The sequence below is a fragment of the Perna viridis genome, chromosome 15 (genome assembly GCF_037379345.1).
Source record: "Perna viridis isolate PV_CMFRI_1.1 ecotype Kerala chromosome 15, ASM3737934v1, whole genome shotgun sequence".
Lineage (NCBI taxonomy): Eukaryota > Metazoa > Mollusca > Bivalvia > Mytilida > Mytilidae > Perna > Perna viridis.
This window is the reverse complement of record NC_142459.1, coordinates 4,714,473-4,736,747: the sequence shown is the minus strand read 5'-3', so window position 1 is coordinate 4,736,747 and position 22,275 is coordinate 4,714,473. Positions and strand designations below refer to the sequence as shown.

Sequence of the window (22,275 nt, the reverse complement as noted above, 5' to 3'; positions counted from 1 at the left end):
TTAATTTAAAAAATAAATCAAATATTGCATTTTCTTGGCATAAAATCAAATGTCACCTTAACATAAAATATTGTTAAAGGCTTTGACCCAATTTTTCATATTAACTTTGATAATTGAGGTGAATGAACTTTTCAATTAGTGATACAGTTTTAATCTAGCAAACAAGATAAACAAGTTAATATGATGAACCATTTTATGTGTATTGTTACATTAAGGTATGTTTTTTTTTTATAGTTTTTGGAATTTTTAAAGCAATTTGAATGATACTGAATAACAGAACTAATGAACCTCACATGAAAAAAAACTAAGAAATGAAATTTATAAGTACAAAGTGGTATGGTCTTGTTTGTTACGTTCTTGTTTCGATTTGTCTTAAATATGTATTGCAACTAAATGCAAATATCAGAGACACTAATGGTCAACTGTGTCATGGATTTATTACAATTTTTTTTTTTTTTTTTTTTTTTTTTTTTTTTTTTTTTAAAGTTGTCCCGGAAGGCATTCCTGAAAATGCTTCCTTATTGTGAGTTGTCAAATATCAATAATGCCATGGATTACTTTATGCACATGCAATTGTCTTGGTGTACCGGTACTTAATAACTGATACTACATCGCTGCGGTCCTTTTCACAAAAAAATCGTAAGTGTAAAATTAGTCGTTAGTTATGATGTCATAATAGAGTTAAGTATTGTGACGTTACAACTTACCAGTAATTTTATTCTTACGATTTTTTGTGAAAAGGACCGCTGATGTTTAAAAAAATAAATTAGTTTGTTCTTTATACTATAAAATATATACTCTGGTCGAATTATTATTTCTTTATAACAGATGATTTAAAATCTCAATCCTCAACAGGTAAACACAAGGCGGACCTCAAGATTAAAATTCATTGAAGATAAAATATTGTATAAAACTAAACTTCTAAATCTTTCTTACTAAAGGTGTAATGAAAAAAAACAATGTATCATATTACCAATAGCCCTGACAGCTAGTAGACAACAGATTTATCCTCAGTATAAATTCACAATCTTACATATAATAACATGATCGATTAACAGATAATATATGTCAATGTTACATGAAATGGGAAAAATCCAATCGGTTCCAATTAGTAACCAATTAAAACGGAACGAACCTCTGCCACAGGCGACTTCGCCGGCCAGGTAAAACCTTGTAAACTATTGATAATAGAAATTGGAAACCTGTGTCCAGAACCCATGCAATAGTCGCCTCGAGAGTAATACTCTGGACGGTATCAAAAATATTGAAAATCTGTGATTCAGAAAATCATTATCATATAAATTAAAATTTGTCAATACAAGCATAACATATATATATATTATTAATATTATTCTTTTTTATGTTAAAATTACATACGAATTGCATGTAAAAAGAAACACGACACAACGAATGTCGGGTAGACAGTGACTTTAACAAAACAATTTTCCCGCACTTTCTAATAGAACATGTGGCGAAAAAAAAAATATTCCTACGCAACATTTATACAAATATTGGATCTAAACAAAGGTCTAAAAATGAAAAAAATCTGACTTAACATCAAGCAGCTGAGCCAATTTTACATATCTCTTGTACATGGAAATTGGACATGACACAGTGTTACCCTTAGCTATTGAAACTTCATTTCCTTGCCTATATTGGTCGGTTTTGCTACGAGAAATAAATAGTCATCGTATATTGTAATTTCTTTACATCTTAATGAACTTAACTCATCAAATCTAAAACAAACAGCAAAACTGAACAAAATCATAGTTAAATCTCTGATTATTAAAAGATCATCACAGTTTACATGAAATGAACACAGATCCTGTATCATCTGAATGTTAACTGATTCTTTTTTAGTTACTGGTTTCCCTGTCGAACACTTAGCGGACTCTTGTAGAGAATGGATAAAAGTGTTATTGCTGGGATCTGCGAAACCGTTTATTTCATGTGCCCATTTTATAAAAAAAAATCGCAAATTTACTACACTATAAGAACATTGTTTATCAATTAAGTGCGTAATGTAAAGGGCAACGTGTATATGATTTTACGAAAACCATGTTCTTTAATAAATGTTGACCATCTGTTGAAACTTGATTGATTGATTGTTGGGGTTTAACGTCCGAGCAGCAATAGTTCAGCTATATTCAGACGATGAACATGAAACGGATGATAAAATGAACATGAAATAATGATGAAATGAAAAACGGGATGGGACACAAGGATAGTAGGGTCGACAAATTTTGATTGCCACTAGAAAAAGGGAGGGATGGGTAAGGTCGGGCAATTTAGCCTCCTGTGGCGGAGCCCTATGGTTCCTACTCCGGGAGAATACCATAGCAGGGTTCTTTAACGTGCGAGGAACGTTGCATCTTTCCCAACACGGTGCACCACTATGGTTTGCGGTCCGGTTTTCCGTATTATAGCCTAACAACTCCAGCATGTAACATGCCAGGGGTACCCCATTCCACCACCTGGGGCACACATCCCAGTTGCTCTGTAGGCAGAGCGCCTAGCCCCCCGGCTAGGTTTCTGAGCACTATTTAGTCGCCTTTTACGACAAGCTTAGCGCTGCTGCAGGCCTATTCTTTTGACACCCGGACCTGCACGGGACGTTGAAACTTGAAAAATAAGCTTTGTTCGTATTTTCACTTTTTGAGTCCAATAAAAACGAAGTCATCTTTCCAGTCAGTTGATACAAAGGATGGCTAAGTCCGATTCCGCTAGCCAACGTTCCTGTTCAGCTGAGTCCTTAATTAACATTCAATTTTCAAAGCAACCATTCTGAATTGCAATGGCCATTTTACGAAAACTCCATTCTTTCCTTTGCCTGGTACTATGCATTTATCTTGAGGTAAATATCGAAAATCTTTGATATAACTTGTTTTTACAACATAAAATTGGCCAAAAAGCTGCCTTTTTTCTTTCCGGTACTACAAGAGTTCCTTTTGCTTAGTCGTTTTGTAATTTTTTGATCGTTGAGACGATCAAAGAAGGAGATGGTACCAACTTGTTGATATCTCTTCCCAAAAACTGGGAGAAAGCATTTACTGCATCTGTGCCTGGATACCATACCTTAGAATTGAAACGATTACAGTGTGCATTGTAATGTGTAGCAAACCAATCAACGGTTAATGTTCCTCCACAATAAATAGAAAAAATGAAAAATGTACTACTTAAATGATCTGCACAATCATTATTTGCTCTAGGAATCCATTTAGGTGTCATATTTGTGCTGATTTTGGCGCAAACAGAATGTATGTGTGTAGCAATATCGTGTAATTTCATTTTCTTGCTACCTACCTTCAGAATATGCTCTACATTCTTATTATCTGAATGTAGTTTGACATGTTTGTTTTATATACAATGACTGGTAGTATGCAAAACACTTTTTACACATTCTAATTCTCTCCATGTTGCGCTTTCGTCTGATTCTCTTTCGGTCCAATTACCAAAAGTTTAAATACTCTCAAAATGAGTATCTGATAAAGTGTTAATGTAACCACCAATGCCCACATCTGAGGCGTCACAAATAATTTCAAAATCGAAAATTTCATTCATATCAAATGAGCAAACGTTTGCTCCCAATGAATTTAAAATTTTTCTATTTGTTTTCCAATGAAACAATTTATTCAGAGCTTTGTCCGTTACCTTGACACAGGCCTGCCAACTGGCCCTCCAGAGAACATAATCATACAAATATCTAGTATTTTGTCTAACTTTGTCACCAAATACAGCGTGCATAGATATTAACTGACCAGCAATACTGGCACAGGTAAAGCATCTTCCTGGTTTTAGATTTCCGCCTTTTTCGTCTGAAGCTCTTTCTCTGTTGTAAGGAACTGGTCTTGACTTTTTCTTAGCCTTCTCCGCCTTTGCTTTTCTTTCAACTCTGAACTGTGCTCTATTCATGCGTTTTTCATCCTCTGAATCGTCTGCTATCGGATTCGTCACATATTCTTGCACAACCCGCCAACCCAATTCACTCTGATCAGCTAGCTTTATCATTTTCTGGCGTTCCTGTATGAGATGCATACCTTCCGTAATTTTCTCATTAGCGGCGACAACTTTCTACAAATTTACATCGGTACGACCAATAACGAGCGGGCGTCCGATATCTTGGTCATGACCTTCACGTTGTGTTTAAATTGATTCTGTTAATTTTTGTTACTATTGAATTTCAACAGAAATTGATTCTCGTTTTCTTTGCGTTGAAACTTGTAAGCGTGGCTGAGAATTTCCTCTATTTTCGAGCCTGCGAAATTTCTTGCTGAGATTCCTGGAAACTGGATTGAATATTGGAAAAGTGTGAATCTGTCAGAGTAGTTATATCGTTTAACAGCTCACGCTGAGATTTGGCAACAGCATTTTAAACTTCACGGCTAATGGCGGCCCTCAAAAGACTACTTAAACCGGTGTCCAACTTGACAAAACACTGTCGGGTAGAGAGTGACTTTAACACTTCCATAACAGCCACATACCTTAACCTACAGTTAGGGATCAACGGCGAGACAAATGTATAACTTAACGACAAACCCAATGACATTTTTATATTTAAAAAAAAATCAATTTTCCAACTCCCTATTGCAACATTCTTTAAGAGAAATCAAGGGAACAAATGTTCTAGCGGAAATAAATAAGGAATCCAGGGACAACGACCAAACATGGAAAACAGACATACATAACAAAGAACATTAAGTAACTAAAATAATTCATACAAAGTAACAAAAGCAAAGGAGTATCTACGATTCCACTAAAAACTGGGAGCATGGACCAGGTGCACCGGTAGGGTGAGCGTCCACTGCTTTTCTAGAAATACCCACCAAGCTGCTCATAATTATCACGTTTTTACGGTCGACAACACGAACTCGTTGACAATTAAAAATCAATCGTTCTATTACATGAGAGAATTATTTACAACTTTTTAGTCCTCTCTAGTTTTGGTCCTGGTTGTCTCTGTTTTTTAAGTGTTTGGTCAATTTGTAGTTGATGATGCATCACCTGTCTAATTAGTTTTGACTTTGTTCGTGAATTATGAATAGACTGGTCTTTATTTTAATTATGGCTCTTTGTTTTAATTTTATCAGACAGCTCAATAACAATAATATTGCTGACATAAAGAATGAACAACTTAGTGATCTTGCCAAACTGAAACAAATGTGAGTACATGTAGTGAACCTGACTCTGTGAAAAAAGTAAAATTTTCACAATTATTTGTCATAAGACATTACAATTATTTAGTGATCTTGATTATATTACCATTTAAACTAATTTCGTAAAATAAAAGACTCCTTCCTTCATAATGTATTAATGGACTCATAAACTTCAAATGTTGTAAAATAATTTACTCCATCATTCCTAATATGGTAAAATGATAGACGCCTTAATTCATAATGTCGTAAAGTAATATACCCCTTCCCCATTTCGAATGTCTCCTTCAATCATAAATCAGCCATTGATAATTTGTAAAGTGGTGTAAAAATGTCGACACGTTAGTACTTAATTTAGATAAGATAGTTAGTATAAGGTATATACGTAGACTAAATAATTGGTATACCTACATGATGGAAATACACGATTTGTTTGCTATATGCAAGATGATATCTGATAGTCATCATTCGTATAATTTGAGTTGTATTAATAGAAACATTAATGTATACATTTAAGCGTGTTGTCGTATGTTTTAGAATACTCTACCACAATTTGATAGAGGAGGTTTATACGGGAATGTTTACTGATTTGAACAATCTACAAGTCATGTGAGTAATTATATGATATGATGTTATCGAGCTATAATTGTAGATTTAAGTTAGAGGTTATTGATACGATTAGCATGGAAAATATTAAAACTGTATATGTTTGTTTTAGTAATACTTGAAATATCATGGTAATTTGAACTCCATTTTAACCTAAGAGATCAGATAGTCAAAATTCGGCCATTTGCCGAAATAATAAAAACCCAGAGAAAACCATTGAAAATGCATTGTTTGGTAAACCGCATTTTGCGTGATTTTAGATATATTATATATAACAAACCGAAGATATTTACTATAAAAGAAGTGCACATTTAGTCTACCTCTTTATGAGTTCATTCTACAATATAACGAGAATAGGTATATGTCAAAGAGACAACAACCCCACCGGGATGAAAATGTCGGACCACGGCCACACATCATCTTGAATGAACGACGAATAAACCCTACCACCACCGGGCAGGCTGGTTCCTAAACATAATAATACACAGGCAGGTACAGCGAAAGAGTTACCCCAATACACTCAAGTAACATAAAAATAAACTAAAGGTGTAAACGAAATAAGGCATACAGAGGCCAGAAAAACTTGACTTTGGACTGGGTCAAGAAATGCGGCGGGGTAAAATATCTTTGACGTGATCACAACGTGATACAAGATTTCTTTTGATCCTGGTTATACTTGACTACAGGTAAACCTGCTCAAACCGAACCTTTTGCACCGATAGTTTGTTAGAAGTATAAAGGGTTTGGCACACAATCAAAATCAATTGACATTTCCCCGGAATCTGGTTTGTGTTTTGTAAGTTTTGACATTTCCCCGGAATCTGGTTTGTGTTTTGTAAGTTTGTTCGGTTTATTTAGGTTTCATTTCGATTTCGTTTTACTGTTTCGGTATTATAATGTGTTTTTATTTTAGAAATCTTAACTATAACAGAATAGAAAAGATTCAGGACGAAGCTTTTTATGGATTGCCAAATCTTACACATTTGTAAGTATTTACCTGTTGTTACAATAATACTCGTTTACGTGAAATTACGATGATTTGTTCTTCCCGAAGGATGTTATGAAACATTCGAATGATAAGCTGGCATTGTACCAAATATTGGAAGACACATCCTAAACAACTCTTTGTGCATTTAAATTAATAAATCAATTTTGTCATTATTTGAATTGTATTTGAAATGGATTTTGTACATTTATATGTTTTATACAGTAAACATTTTGATACCTGTATGAACATGTACCTTAAACGAAACTTATTAATATTCTGTATTCGCGGTCAGTTTACATTCAGTAAACTGTAGTCACGTGATATTTATCAAATAAACATTAAGCAAAACTACTTTTGAAAATACCCCATAAAATCAACTTTGTTCCCTTATTATAGGTACCTTAGTGGGAACAGTTTAGAAAACCTTACACAGGATGTGTTCTCTGGTCTTAATTCCCTGGAGTTATTGTAAGTACATCGAAATAACCCATTTGGAATTTTTACAGGATGACTCTGTGATGAATTTCATCATCCGGTAAAGAAGTTATCTGGCGTTTTTTCCACATGCCCCCTCTTCATTTTTAAGGATACTATGATCATACTTGGTAAACATATTGATGTCATCATGTACTATAAGCTGATTACCCCACTAAAGATTAATAATCTTCTTTAAGAGTTTGTCCCTTTGAAGCAAATTCTTGCAATCGCTCATATCTTAAATACCATATAAATAGATTCCACCTGAAAACAGTTACAAGTACAAACAGATGACCTAAAATGAATAAACATAAGCATGTATTTTGTTATCAAACCTTACAGTATCCTTAAATACATCATACTTAACTTTTTAAGCCCCGTGCAGGTCCGGGTGTTAAAAGAATAGGCCTGCAGCAGCGCTAAGCTTGTCGTATAAGGCGACTAAATAGTGCTCAGAAACCTAGCCGGGGGCTAGGCGCTCTGCCCACAGAGCAACTGGGATGTGTGCCCCAGGTGGTGGAATGGGGTACCCCTGGCGTGTTACATGCTGGGGTTGTCAGGCTGTAATACGGAAAACCTGACCGCAAACCATAGTGGTGCACCGTGTTGGGAAAAAAGCCACGTTTCTCGCACGTTAAAGAACCCTGCTGTGGTATTCGATAGGAGTAGGAACCTTTGCGCTCCGCCACAGGAGGCTAAATTGCCCGACCTTACCCATCCCTCCCTTTTTCCAGTGGCAATCAAAATTTGTCGACCCTATTATCCTTGTGACCCGTCCTTTCTTTTTTTCATTTCATGTTCATTTTATCATCCATTTCATGTTCATTGTCTGAATATAGCTGAAATATTGCTGCTTGGACGTTAAACCCCAACAAACAAACAAAAAATTAACTTTTTAAAATTTAGTTTGAGAACCAGAAATCGTAGACATGAAACATTCACCAAAGATCGTTGGTCCATGTGACCTTTTTTTGCACCCAAGGCTAAAGGTCACATTGTGCTTGAAAGCTTTTTCACTGCAAATTTCTGGTGCATACTTGCAACTAATGAAATGACCCTCTTGATAAACTCTACATTTCTAGCCCAAGTTCACACCAGTCTGACCGTCTGTTCAAACTTTATGAACATTCTGGTCAGATTTGTGACCTTGACATGATCTTGACAAGTTTTGTTAAGGTCAGGTGGTACTACGCTGTAGTAGTAGCTTCATGTTTTATGACTTGTTATTGCATCCTATTTCAATTATTCATTGTGCTCTGAAATTACACAAGCTTTTTGTCAACGTGTTGTATATGTTCTGCAGATTATTATTCCTATTGCAGATTTGGGATATCTTGTCTTGTTTTGTCTATTAAAATTTTAGTCTTTATAAGCGGAAGTATATATTTCATAATTCAGAATAGATACACAAATAGTCTTTACACCAAATGAAAGATCTGCTCAAGTACATTTTTGACACAATACCAAGTACATATTTCATCAATACCTATTACAAGAATTGATATTGCTTCATTTTTCCGACTTCGTCGAAACTGGGCATTTTATATAATATTTTGAAGGTCTAAATGAGCATTTCTAAAAATAAAAGTTTACAACACGATATTTTATACATGCAAGAAGGATGGGGTCATTAAGTGCAAATATTAACAGTTCTTTGAAGGTAAGGTTGTCACATATCAAATAAAAGGTCTTATAGCGTCCGAAATATCGATGTTTTGTCCCTAGGAAATGAGGGCACAAACTTAAATGTTTTACATGGTTAAGTTATCGCATATTAAATATCACAAATAAGAATTTCGTTTTACTGAAAAACAACCTGATTGGGGTTAAAAAGTGCAAAAATGCTAAAGTTCATTGAAAGTGGCGTTGTTGCAAATGAAAGGTCCTTTAAAGTTCATTACCAAAATTATAATGAAAATGTCGACAATTGCATTTGAAAAGGTCACCAAATACAAATAGGAAATTTTTGTAGACGTTTAGTTGCTATATGTCAAACAAAAGACTATACATGTGCATTACAAGGAGAAAAATTTTAAGGGAAAAACCTTTCTTTGTTTTACAAATAATGTCATACTAGTTTGTTTGTTTGTTTGTTTGTTTTTGTTTTTTTTGTTTTTGTTTTTGTTTTTTTTGGTATATTTGTTACGTTATATTTAAGCAATGAATGAGACAGTGCAAAATATACAGATTACGTTACTACTTTAGAAAACTGTACGTATGTCTTTTCTGATTCACAGGGACTTGAGCTTCAACCAGATAAAGATTATCCCTGAAAAGATATTTAATAACTTGGTGGCCTTAAAGACTTTGTAAGTGGCAGAGAATTGATTTAAATATCGCATAATTATAACATAAATGAAAATATTTCTGAACACAAGATGTGTCGAGAAACCTTGCAATACCTACTATTCTATATTAGAGAAAGATAAGATATCATTATTGGTTTAGCATGTTCATGTGGTATTCATTACTTTGTGTTAATATGCTAAAAGAGCATTATCATCTGACGGTATGCCCGCTTCAGATTCTTCAATTAATAAGCATAATAGTTGCATATGTATCGGTTATTATCGCAAATTAACTGTTGTATGAAGAGATATTACTTTCAACATTGATAATGCCCTGTCCTGCGGCTCATGTACAGTATCAACGTTTCCATGGCCCCGTGCAGGTCCGGGTGTTAAAAGAATAGGCCTGCAGCAGCGCTAAGCTTGTCGTAAAAGGCGACTAAATAGTGCTCAAAAACCTAGCCGGGGGCTAGGCGCTCTGCCCACAGAGCAACTGGGATGTGTGCCCCAGGTGGTGGAATGGGGTACCCCTGGCATGTTACATGCTGGGGTTGTCAGGCTATAATACGAAAAACCTGACCGCAAACCATAGTGGTGCACCGTGTTGGGAAAAATGCCACGTTCCTCGCACGTTAAAGACCCCTGCTGTGGTATTCGATAGGAGTAGGAACCTTTGCGCTCCGCCACAGGAGGCTAAATTGCCCGACCTTACCCTTCTCCAGTGGCAATCAAAATTTGTCGACCCTATTATCCTTGTGACCCATCCTCTTTTTTCATTTCATGCTCATTTTATCATCCATTTCATGTTCATTGTCTGAATATAGCTGAAATATTGCTGCTCGGACGTTAAACCCCAACAAACAAACAAACAAACGTTTCCATGAGCACCATCGTCCCGTTGACAGTCAATTTAACACGATAATGCTATATGTATATATATATATATATATATATATATATATATATATATATATATATATATATATGTATATATATATATATATATATATATACATGCATGGAAAAAACTGTATTCCTGTTGAAATTCAATAGTAACAAATATTAAAATAAGCATAAAATCCTCAAATTTGCAACTTTTCCCGTGAATTTTTTACACTATGCCAAAGTAATGGTGTAATTTATTTATTGGTTTTTTTTTGGGGGGGGGAGGTATAAATGAAAAGATTTTCAATTTCTGAGCTTAAAAAACCGCTTGTTTACACAAAAAATAATTGCAATCCGATATTTGAAAAAATACGCTTTTTTTCAAGATCAGATTTGTGAATTCATGAAAATTTATATTGGGATTTTTTGGAAAGAGGAATATGACATTAATGCGTTAAAAGAAAAGCTTTCCATCTCGAAATGGTTAAACTGGAAAGGTGTGCACAGTTCAGTTTCTTTTCATTACAATAAAAGCAATTATTGTATTAACATAATTTCTAAGCAATGAGCTATAATCGAAGATGTTTTTGCAAATGAAAATTTCATTTATTTTTAAGACATTGATCTATCTTCCGGCAAATGAATGTTAGTTTGAAATTACGCAATTGCGTATCTCGTTATTTCATACATAAATAATATGATTGCAGGAAAATGCGGAACAACAAGATGCTATCAATACAGACCGGGTTGTTTTCTGGTCTTTGGAATTTGGTAAGCCTGTAAGTTTTTTTTACATATTTTGAATTATGTAATAATATCTGTTAGGAACTAATGTTTGAGAACTGCATTTTTGCCTGAGATGAAAATATCTGGCGAACGGTTAAGACGTGCCAGATCAAGCAAAACATACCTAAAAAGTTTGTTTCCATACCGCATTGCATTTTAATTTTCGCGGTATTTTGTTTATGGACTTGTATTATTCCTTAATATAGATATGCATGAACTTGTCCATTTTGATAAAATTGATAAAATTGTGGCTAAACTTGATATTCTTAATTATACAAATGAAAATGTTTAGCCTTTTTGGGGGGTGTATCTAATTCTACAGAATTGGCATGATTCTTACAAAAACTGCTTCTTGAAAAATGCAACATCTAAGACTTGAATTAATGTCACAATATCATCGGCTCTGTTTGTGAAATCGGACACCTTTGTGGAGCCGGAAATGAATCTGAGCCTTACATATATAAAATGGAACATATTGTTCTAGTTAACTTTCCCCGTTGTCTCTCTTTGACGTGGCACTTCATGAGTAACTCTGTGGCGTTTTTTTTTTTTGCCGTCTGTGCTGCCAGTTTTTAATGAAGTTCGGTTCGCTGTTATATGTTTCTATATGTGTGTGGTTTGTTGTGTTTTAATATATTTAATATTTAATATTATTTATTTGTAACTACAGGGGACTCAGTCACCAACAGATTGAAAATATTGATAATCAGGCATTTCATAACTTGGTCTGTCTCAAAACTTTGTAGGTATAAAGATATTCTTTAAGTTATGAGTAGTTTAAATTGCCGCGAGATAATAGAATTAAAATTTTAAACATGCGAGCCTTAACGTATGCTTGCGTGTTAAAATCTTCATTTTACCATAGCAAATGAAAGAAATACTTTAAGCTTGAGGAGAATTTGTTTTTCCCATGTAATCAATAGAAACCTTGTAAAACAACATAAACTTAGCAACACGCGCATGTTCAATCTAGATACGCTCAATAATACCGGAAGTGAAAGTAAATTAGCACTCTTGGACGATAACGATTCTCAGTCGGGTTTTTTTAATTTCGGTTACGGAATTAGCTATGACCGAAACTGAAATAACATGAAATGTTTATACCGGGGTTATAAAGAGAGTGCCGTGTAATAACCTATAATTTTATCCGTGCGTTTTGTGAACGTATTCCTTTAATATCTAGTAATCTGGTTACTTGAGAGTAGTTTGTTTTGTTTTACCAAAGACAACAATCCTGATTGCACGTCGGATTCAATACCGATGCAGCTATCTTTTTAAAGAAATTATTTAGGTAAATTCAACCTCTTTTTGTAGTTGTTCATTGTATTTTCTACGTTTTTTTTTTTTTTTTTTGGTTTTTATTTGATTTTTTGAGAAGTTTAAACACAAACATATTGTTGTTCGCAATATATTTTGTTAAGAGTCAAATTGTCCACTGATATAATTGATAATCTGGCTAATGTTGACTGTAAATATTGCAACTTGAAAAATCCTACGTATTATCTTTGTATCTTAATGTTACGAACTATGATCAAATATCCTTGTTTATAACTTTCATTTCGTTTTTAGGGATTTATCGTTTAACTCGATAACCAAGATAGGTCTAGGGTTATTGCAAAACCAGCACTTGTTAGAGACGTTGTAAGTTTTTATTTAAATGTTCATAATCGCAGTATAAACACAAATAAAGAAACAAATGAAGAACATGAACACAACCCAAAACGTACAAAATGTCATTTAAGTGTAACTGGCTGTAAGAATCAGGCAAGACAGGAAAAATCAGAAACATGCATGTCAAACTCCCACCGACCTGACAATGTAATATTACTCAAAAATGCTTTCTCTACTTAAAAAGATCATTATCTGATCACTGCTTTACTGGCTTTGCTCAAACATTTTTCAATAGAATCTTAGAAAAACGAGGTTTTTGACTGTTATTTGCCCTTGAAATGTTCATTTTTAGTGCATTTAAAGGAAATCGGAACTCAATTGTCCAGCATGATATGGAAAATCATGCCAGCTCTCCTTGATTCTGATGGTGCAAAAAATCATATTACGCTAATGAAATGATGGTTTTTTATACCATGTTTCACCCACTGCCTGATTCTTACAGGGACTGACACTTAAATACTACGTATATAATAAATGATTAATATTTCATTGTTAATTGTTTCTATCAACGTCTTTAATGAATTTCAATAATCCCAAGTTTGTCATGACCACCATGCTTCATTCGTCTTCTGATTACTTTCTTTTCTTAAGTTTTGCGTATTATAATACTGTCAATTAATTGAGTTTTTGGTTTCAATCATTTTAAAGGAATTTCGGAACAAACAAGATATCTGTTTTGGAAGATATGGCACTTTCGAATTTGTCATCACTTCTTAATCTGTAAGTTATATTGCATTACACTTTATTAAAACTAAGGCTAAACAGTTGGTTCTTGTTGAAACGTTTAAATATTTTGTTTGTTTGTTGGGGTTTAACGTCCGAGGAGCAATATTTCAGCTATATTCAGACAATGAACATGAAATTAATGATAAAATGAACATGAAATGATGATGAAATGAAAAAGGAGTGGGACACAAGGACAATGGCGTCGACAAATTTTGACTGCCACTAGAAATAGGGAGAGGTGGGTAGGGTCGGGCAATTTAGCCTCTTGTGGCGGAGCCCTATGGTTCCTACTCCGGGAGAATACCACAGTAGGGTTCTTTACCGTGCGAGGAACGTGGCATCTTTCCCAACACGGTGCACCTTTATGGTTTGTGGTCAGGTTTTCCGTATTACAGCCTGACAACCCCAGCATGTCACACGCCAGGGGTACCCCATTCCACCACCTGGGGCACACATCCCAGTAGCTCTGTGGGCAGAGCGCCCTAGCCCCGGCTAGGTTTCTGAGCACTATTTAGTCGCCTTTTACGACAAGCTTAGCGCTGCTGCAGGCCTATTCTTTCAACACCCGGACCTGCACGGGGTGCTTTTTCTAAGAGGTTACAACATGCAAAGTCGAAATGACGTCATATCAAAATAATTCAATTTCGGAAGTAATACGGTTTTTGATTGGATAAAAAGTTTCGTCCATCATCTCCTAGACAAAATTTTGTAATTTGGCTGTGACGTCATCAAACTTTTTTTAATCTATTAATTTTAATACTTAAATTAAATCATATGGAATGACTGTTATATTTTTCGGTCTACTTATGGTTATTGAGTATGCACCAAGTGACTGAGTTTATTTCCTCATAGACCAAAACAATATAACAGTCATTTCTTAAATATTTCTTAAGGATGATGCCGCCCTAAATGGCAAAGCATGTCGAGCATCCGTGGATGGTGTATTGTTTAGTATTATTTAATGTTAATAATTTTATATTGAAAATGGAATAAAAGTTGTAAAAATGTAATTAATGTCTTTTTTTCATGTACTTTATTTGCAAAACTACATTAAATGATTTTTGTGAATATAATTACAGTGATATCCGAGTCAACAGACTGACGCGTCTAACTAGGTACACGTTCTACGGTCTTACCATGCTTAAACGTCTGTAAGTAGTTAATGATTACATGTGGTTGATATCCTTATTCTGCTACATGTTCTTAACAACAGACAATGAATATGATTAATTTTCAAACCATCGATTGGACACGGAAGGTATAATGTTGTCTGTTGTTCGCTCGTCCGTCGTTCGCACATATTTTTACTGCAACTACATATCATATCCGCTTGATATTCTGACAGACAACTTGCATAGGTATTCCATATTGTGGGATTAAACCTCAAACTCTTGCATTTCCCATATCATGTATTTGATTACTTTGATCATACGGCAGCGGGATTAATTATGATGCTAACAGTTTTTCGTCTAGTATTTCACAACCTCCAAATATTTCTTTATGAGTAAAAAGGCATTAAGGTTTGTTTAGTTTAATGCTCTTTTCCATTTCAGTAAGTACTTTATTTTGAAATTATTATGATTCTTATATCAACGTTACCTGTATATATTTTAAAGAGAAATGCGGTTCAACAAGGTTATGGACATACATGCTGAAGCATTTTACAGTTTTGTGACTATGGGACAAATGTAAGTAGGCTTCGCTTGGGTTGTATTCCAATGAAATTGCTTCTTACAATTACACTAGGCTCAATCTGACGCATTCCAAAGAGTTATTTTTTTTTATTAAAGTAACACTCTATGTTAAGGAGCGGAATTTAAATTTTAATACGAACAATGTAGTAATTTTACTAACTCACGAAACAAAAGTGTTAAGGAACTTACTCCCAACGCACACGTCTTGTTGATCCATAGGTACAGTTACATATTTTCTGAGAACAAAAAGCTTCATAAACGTGATGACTTTTCATTCAGAATTGTCAACTTTCCTTTCATCTGTGGCAACATGGCTTCGGCTCCTGCGTATGGAGTGTTCATATCACAACTCATACGTTATGCCAGAGCTTGCCGAAACTACGCAGTCATCACTACAGAAGTTTTATGGTCGTCATCATGAACTCGTGGATCGTTATGATGTATCCATCAACACCATGAAAACTGATTTATTCAACGGGTCATAGTTTTCCTTTCCTCGTTTGTCTACCCCGGACGACTTTTTATGAGCAACTCGGTTGGTGTTTCTAGAAAAACAGAGGACGCTTACCCTACCGGTGCACCTGGTCCATGCTCCCAGTTTTTCCTTTTTTGTCCCTGGATTACATTCTTTTGATTACCGCTATAACCTTGGTTCCCCTGATTACTCTTGGAAACCAATGAAAAAGACAACGCCGAAAAATACAAAGAGTACCATGGCGAGTACAATGATACTCTGGAAAGAATTTTATACACCATAATATGTTATGTTAATGTTATTTGGACAAATATTTTGAAAATTCGTGCCAGATAACAAATCATAAGGCCGTTCAAAGCGTCTTTTATGGTTTCAGAATGATGTATAATAATAAAGTATCTTTCTTGAAAGATGACATGTTTTCCAAGATGGTCGCTTTAACATCATTGTAAGTACTTTTATTAAGCAATGTGGATAATAATGTTATCAAATTTTATTTCGGACAAAAATATTACAGAGGCAAATACTGTTCATGTGAAATTCACGCGAGATTCACATAAAATTCACGTGATTTTCACGTGAAATTAATTTAACACGAAGTTTATGTGACCAATTCACGTAAAAGCTCGATTCACCGGAATTTTACGTGAACTCACAAAGTTTATTTGCTCAATTCGTGTGAAGATCGTGTGAAATAATTTTGCCTGTATATTGTTGAACTTGTAAATTATTTTACAAATGGATATCCTATATTGATAATCGGAAGCCTGTTACCAGAAAGGAGAAATCATTTTCTTTTTGTGTACGAAGATCTAGAAAGATTTAACAAAATATTCCATCTGTGCATAAGCAACAAAAACACATCAGCTTCCTCAGAATTACAAGAGCATAACCATTTAAGGGTTTATTATTAGAAAAGGCACGCACGTAAAGTAAATTTGATATGAGGCAGATTTAACCTGTACAAGTTTTAAACTAGAGTGTTGGGACGACTTGCGTCTGGGCCGAGTTATTCAATATTTTTAAATACGAAACTAGCTTAATTCGGTTTGTTTTCTCACTATTTAATAATTTTGCGTGCATTTAATTCATAAACTCCGGGAAGCTCAGTACACGTACTTCTAATGTACTAATTAGTTTTTAAGTGTAAGTATTTGTATGAATCAGGCAAATCGGGAAAAATTAGAAACATGAATGTCAAAAGCCCTCCAATCTGACAACGTAATATCACTCTAGGACATTTTTTTCTATTTTGATGGTGCAAATAGTCAAATTGTAACAAATACATAGGTTTTTATTCCATGTAACACCTGCTGTTTGGCTCTAACAAGGACGGACACGTAATACCGTTATGAGGACCCGATTTCTATATACGTTTTATGAACAGTAAAACATCATAGTCATTAATTTTAAATTATGTTAATTCTTTCAAATTTCATGGATCCTATGGCAGTTTCAATTGAAAATCTACATTGAATGTAAAAAAATTGGCAATAGTCAAAAATAAATTCCTTATAACAAATGGCAATATCATAGTAAAAACCGGACATTTGGAAACGACTGCGATGGTCCTAACTTGGCATTTCCGATAGGAATGGTGGATTAAAACTATCAATCTGTAACACATTCTGTTCGTATTATTGTTGTTTCTATTCGTATTGTATGAGTATAACTTTCAAACTTTTTTTCGTTTCCATCAACCTTTAACATAATAATAGTGTGCGTTGCAAGAAAAATGAACTGATCCATCTACTGAACTCTGTCGCAAAGTTTATTTGTTCAATTCAGGTGAAAATCATGTGAAATAATTTGCTAGTGTACTGTTGAACCTGTGTATGTTTTTACCAATGGATATCCTATATTCACTTGATAATGCGAAGCTTGCTACCAGAAAGGAGAAATCACTTCCTTTTTGTATACAAAGATAAAAAAATGATGGAAACTGAAATGTATCGTATTAAATGATAGTTTTCCTTTTCTCTTTCGTCTACTCCGGACATGACTTTTTACGAACAACTCGGCGGGTGCGTCTAGAAAAGCAGAGGGCGCTTACCCTTCAGGTGCACCTGGTCCATGCTCCCAGTTTTTAGTGGAGTCCGAGTTGCTCATTTACTTTTGTTATTGTGTATGTATTATTTTGGTTATTTTTTTGCGTGTGTCTTTTTTCCATGTCTTGTCTTTGTCTCCGGATTACATTCTATTTATTAACGCTATAACTTTGGTTCCCTATAGTACTCTTTTATTAATATATTTTCATTTTTTAGAGATATTGGTCACAACCAATTGAATTGTGTTAAAAGTAAGTGGTTTTCTGGGTTGCCGAGTTTAAATTCATTGTAAGTATAAACACTATGAAACAGTATGTTGCGACTCTATATGCCGGTATATAGAATAAAACGGCTATTTTGATATGGATGGCCCTGATTTAAGACCAATTATTAGAAACCCATCAGCTTCAAATTAAAAAACAAACTATGTAGAGGAAAACATAATGCATTGGTATTAAAAATATTTGTTTCAAGACATTCACCCGTCAAGGTATTCTTACGTGTATTTCATTAATAACAAAACATATTGTTATTGTTATTTTTACTGTTATTAAACGTACTTAAAACATTTTGTTAACTAACCACATCATAGTTATTTTGCAGTCCATAATTTTACCGTGTATTTTGTACTTGATTTCTATTTTCATATTCGTAAACCTTTGTATTATATGCATTGAAGGTCACTATACATGAATAATATATCATCAATAGACAGGGATTCTTTTGACGACCTCAAACGATTGACCTCACTGTAAGTAAATAACAAAGTCGTGAAAAAAAAATCAAGTTCAATAGATGGATCAGTTCATTATTCTTGCAACGCACACTATCAATATGTTTTTAGAGAGTTTAAAGTTTCGTAACATGTGCAAAAAGTGATAGAAAGTATGTGTTTTTACATTTTTTAATTGATCCCAGAAGTACATTAGTTACAATAGGATATGCTGATAATTAAAGTAACTTCCACTTTTCAAGAATATTTTTATATATTGCAGAAATCTTGGGTTCAACCCGGTAAAATGTAAATATTGTTCCAATGAGCCTTTTATACGTTGGATCAAAAAGAAACCGAAAATGACCGTTAGTGGTTTGTGTTCTGATAAAAGAGTCAGTCTGTCGAATCTAAAATTATCAACATTTGAAGGATGCCACACGAAAGGTAGTCAAGTTATATATTTGAAAACATGTAAAAAAAACATCTTTAATTCATCCATTCAAGTACCAAAATATGTACTGTTTATTGAACAAATGACAATAAATTGGACAAGTAAATTACAAAACAATGAACACTCTCAAAAAAGACAACAGAATTTTTTTATCACATGGTTTGATCTGTAGTAGTTGTTATTATTATATTGGAACGTCAATCTCATGTAAGCACCTAAGTAACTTAGACTGATTTTTTTTTCTGTTTCAAAGGAAAGCTTGAAAAGCCTTGGTAAAATTGAATATGACATAAACATCACTGATTTCAAGAGTTATGTCCCATACCCTTGGTCTACCTACTTAAGTAGGAGAGAGTAATCAAGGGAACCAAGATTCTAGCGGAAAGAATATAATCCAGGAGGAAAGACCAGACATGGAAAACAGACAAACACAAAAAAAACATATATAGTAACTGAAATGATACATACAGCTGAATTGCTCATACAAAGTCAAGTCCAAGGTAGACGAAAGAGGAAAGGAAAACTATGACATGTCAAGCAAGTTAGTTTTCATGGATACTCCATAATGATTCATGAGTTAATAATGACAACCATTAAACGTCTGTATTGATGACTTCAATCTTGTAGATAAAAAAACCTGTTCCAGAAGCCTTATTGTAAGAAGTCTTGCGAAATACAAAAAAAGTCTGCCTAGTTACGGCAAGCGCTGGTAGTTTTGATATGAAAACTCCATACGCAGGTGCTGACGGGATGTTGCCACAGATGACAGGAAAGTTGACAATTCTGAATGAAAGTCATCACGTTTGTCGTAGAGTTCGGTCAATAGTTTTCCTTTACCATCGATCTCTAAGTGTATGTCAAGATATGAGGCTGACTTCACATTGTCTGTAGTATCCTTTATCTCAAGTTCTTTGGGGGTAGATGCGATGTATCAAATTCCATAAACTAGGATTGATTAACGATAATACGTCATCTAAATAGCGGAAACTGAGATTAAAGGATCTAGCTAAACGATGTTCTTCTTTCGAATCAGATCAGCTATAAAGTCAGCCTCATAAGAGTGCAATATGTAGTAATATTTCAACGAACGAAATTGTTTTGTTTTTGATTTTTTTTCCCTTAAAATATACTTTATTTAGAAAACTGTTATAAACACCTTAAACAGTTACAGCTTTCACTTGGTACCCTGGAATGCTTGAACCTGTAAAAGCAGGGTAAATTATTGGTAATGTACCCTGGAATGCTTGAACCTGTAAAAGCAGGGTAAATTATTGGTAATGTACCCTGGAATGCTTGAACCTGTAAAAGCAGGGTAAATTATTGGTAATGTACCCTGGAATGCTTGAACCTGTAAAAGCAGGGTAAATTATTGGTAATGTACCCTGGAATGCTTGAACCTGTAAAAGCAGGGTAAATTATTGGTAATGTACCCTGGAATGCTTGAACCTGTAAAAGCAGGGTAAATTATTGGTAAAATACCCTGGAATGCTTGAACCTGTAAAAGCAGGGTAAATTATTGGTAATGTACCCTGGAATGCTTGAACCTGTAAAAGCAGGGTAAATTATTGGTAATGTACCCTGGAATGCTTGAACCTGTAAAAGCAGGGTAAATTATTGGTAAGATACCCTGGAATGCTTGAACCTGTTAAAGCAGGGTAAATTATTGGTAATGTACCCTGGAATGCTTGAACCTGTAAAAGCAGGGTAAATTATTGGTAATGTACCCTGGAATGCTTGAACCTGTAAAAGCAGGGTAAATTATTGGTAAGATACCCTGGAATGCTTGAACCTGTAAAAGCAGGGTAAATTATTGGTAAGATACCCTGGAATGCTTGAACCTGTAAAAGCAGGGTAAATTATTGGTAAAATCATTATTGCTATTTTACAACACACAAATAAAGTTAAATGAAAACAGGCACGGAATTCACTGTTCCTCCGTAACAGTTTCCGTTAAAGGTGGCAATAAATTAATGGGGCGTGAGGTTTGATTGAGTTTTAATATTATTTTGACTGCAACGTAATAAATTGGGAAAGGTAAGATTGATCTTCTTTATGAAATTGAAGTGAGTGACTTTGTTAACTTCAGGTATTACATGACAATCAGTTGATTTTCTTATCAAGTCAACTTGACAATTGACAAAGCAATTTAAGTACAACTCTCTCTAAAATTAGGCATAATGTATATAGGTGTGGCACATGAAGGAAAAAACATAGATTTTTGTTGCATAATTCAAGTATTTATACCTCATTAACTCCAGAAATATCCATCAAAGTGTTTGTAAAATTTGCCATTTTGATAAGTCAATTTTAGTTGAAAAACACTATGGATAAATGAAGGAGAAATTATCCAAACATTTATCCTATAAAAACAGTAAAAAAAATATCGACGTCATAGATGCTTCAATATAAACATAAGTAGCTTATCAGTTGTTTTTAGATGTATTGAAGATATTTGAGACATCAAAGAATAAATTGAGTACACAGAATGGTACTTTAACACCCTATCAAACTAAGTTATTTTTTCTTCAGAACACCAGATGACATCATCATATATTTATTTGATCGTTGGTGGAGGAGTGGCGTTAATTGTTGTCACTGTTGTTATGGTAACCGTTGTGTACCGCAGGAAAAGACGATCCTTTGATATCCTTCAGAACTTATCAGAAAGCTCTTAATTTTCGAAGTTACCGTTGTTTTCCGGTAAATAAGACGATCCTTTACCATCCATCAGAATTTATCAGAAAACTCTTAAATGTTTTGTAGATTACCCTTGTGTACCGGAAGACAATTTTTTAACATCTATCAGATTTTATATTATTTCTACCAAAGTTTTTTGCATATGATGCTTTATTTTAATACATCTACTATGTCTAGACAATATACATTTCTTTGATATGCGATAATGGTCCATGGTTTCTTGTCTTTGTTGTTGCTTTACTAGCTGTTTGTTTGTTTTTACTTTTTGTTTGTTTGTTTGTTTTTTTTATGTTAATTTTTCAATACGTATAAATGTATCAGAATGAAACAGTTATGTTCATAAATGTTTACCAAAAACATCTGAATAATGCAGATTTTGAGTTCGACGAAAAGACACTTGTAATTCACTACTTTATTAAACATATATTACAAGAATAAAAAGTTGTTAAAATAATTTATTTTGGAATTATTCGCTCAAATGAATAATTCCAGTGTAATCCACGACCTGGCAATCAAAAGAATATTTTGCTTATGACAATTTTTGTTCACTCTCTTTTATATTGTTTGATCTTTTTAGTACTTACACAATTTTTAATGCAAAACATATTGTTCCTTGTC

General features: G+C 34.0%; 1 protein-coding gene across 1 annotated transcript; it reads left to right on the top strand.

Moving 5' to 3' along the window:
• Positions 1-488: 488 nt before the first annotated feature.
• On the top strand, positions 489-22,098 carry LOC148596653 (uncharacterized). Its single transcript, XM_088564268.1, has 17 exons — positions 489-523; positions 5,088-5,159; positions 5,688-5,759; positions 6,670-6,741; positions 7,141-7,212; positions 9,459-9,530; positions 11,102-11,173; positions 11,851-11,922; positions 12,750-12,821; positions 13,500-13,571; positions 14,657-14,728; positions 15,194-15,265; positions 16,123-16,194; positions 18,011-18,082; positions 18,474-18,545; positions 18,790-18,953; positions 21,490-22,098. Exons 3-17 carry the CDS (start codon positions 5,728-5,730, stop codon positions 21,633-21,635), a joined length of 1,206 nt encoding a protein of 401 aa, XP_088420394.1. The 5' UTR covers positions 489-523; positions 5,088-5,159; positions 5,688-5,727; the 3' UTR covers positions 21,636-22,098.
• The last annotated feature ends 177 nt before the right edge of the window (positions 22,099-22,275 follow it).

Bases quoted from the DNA above. Each gene is read 5' to 3' on its own strand.
- LOC148596653 (XM_088564268.1), top strand. From the start codon at position 5,728: ATGTTTACTGATTTGAACAATCTACAAGTCAT. The intron at 6,742-7,140 runs GTAAGTATTTAC...CCCTTATTATAG, and splicing joins TTGCCAAATCTTACACATTT to GTACCTTAGTGGGAACAGTT. The intron at 18,546-18,789 runs GTAAGTAAATAA...TATATATTGCAG, and splicing joins CTCAAACGATTGACCTCACT to AAATCTTGGGTTCAACCCGG.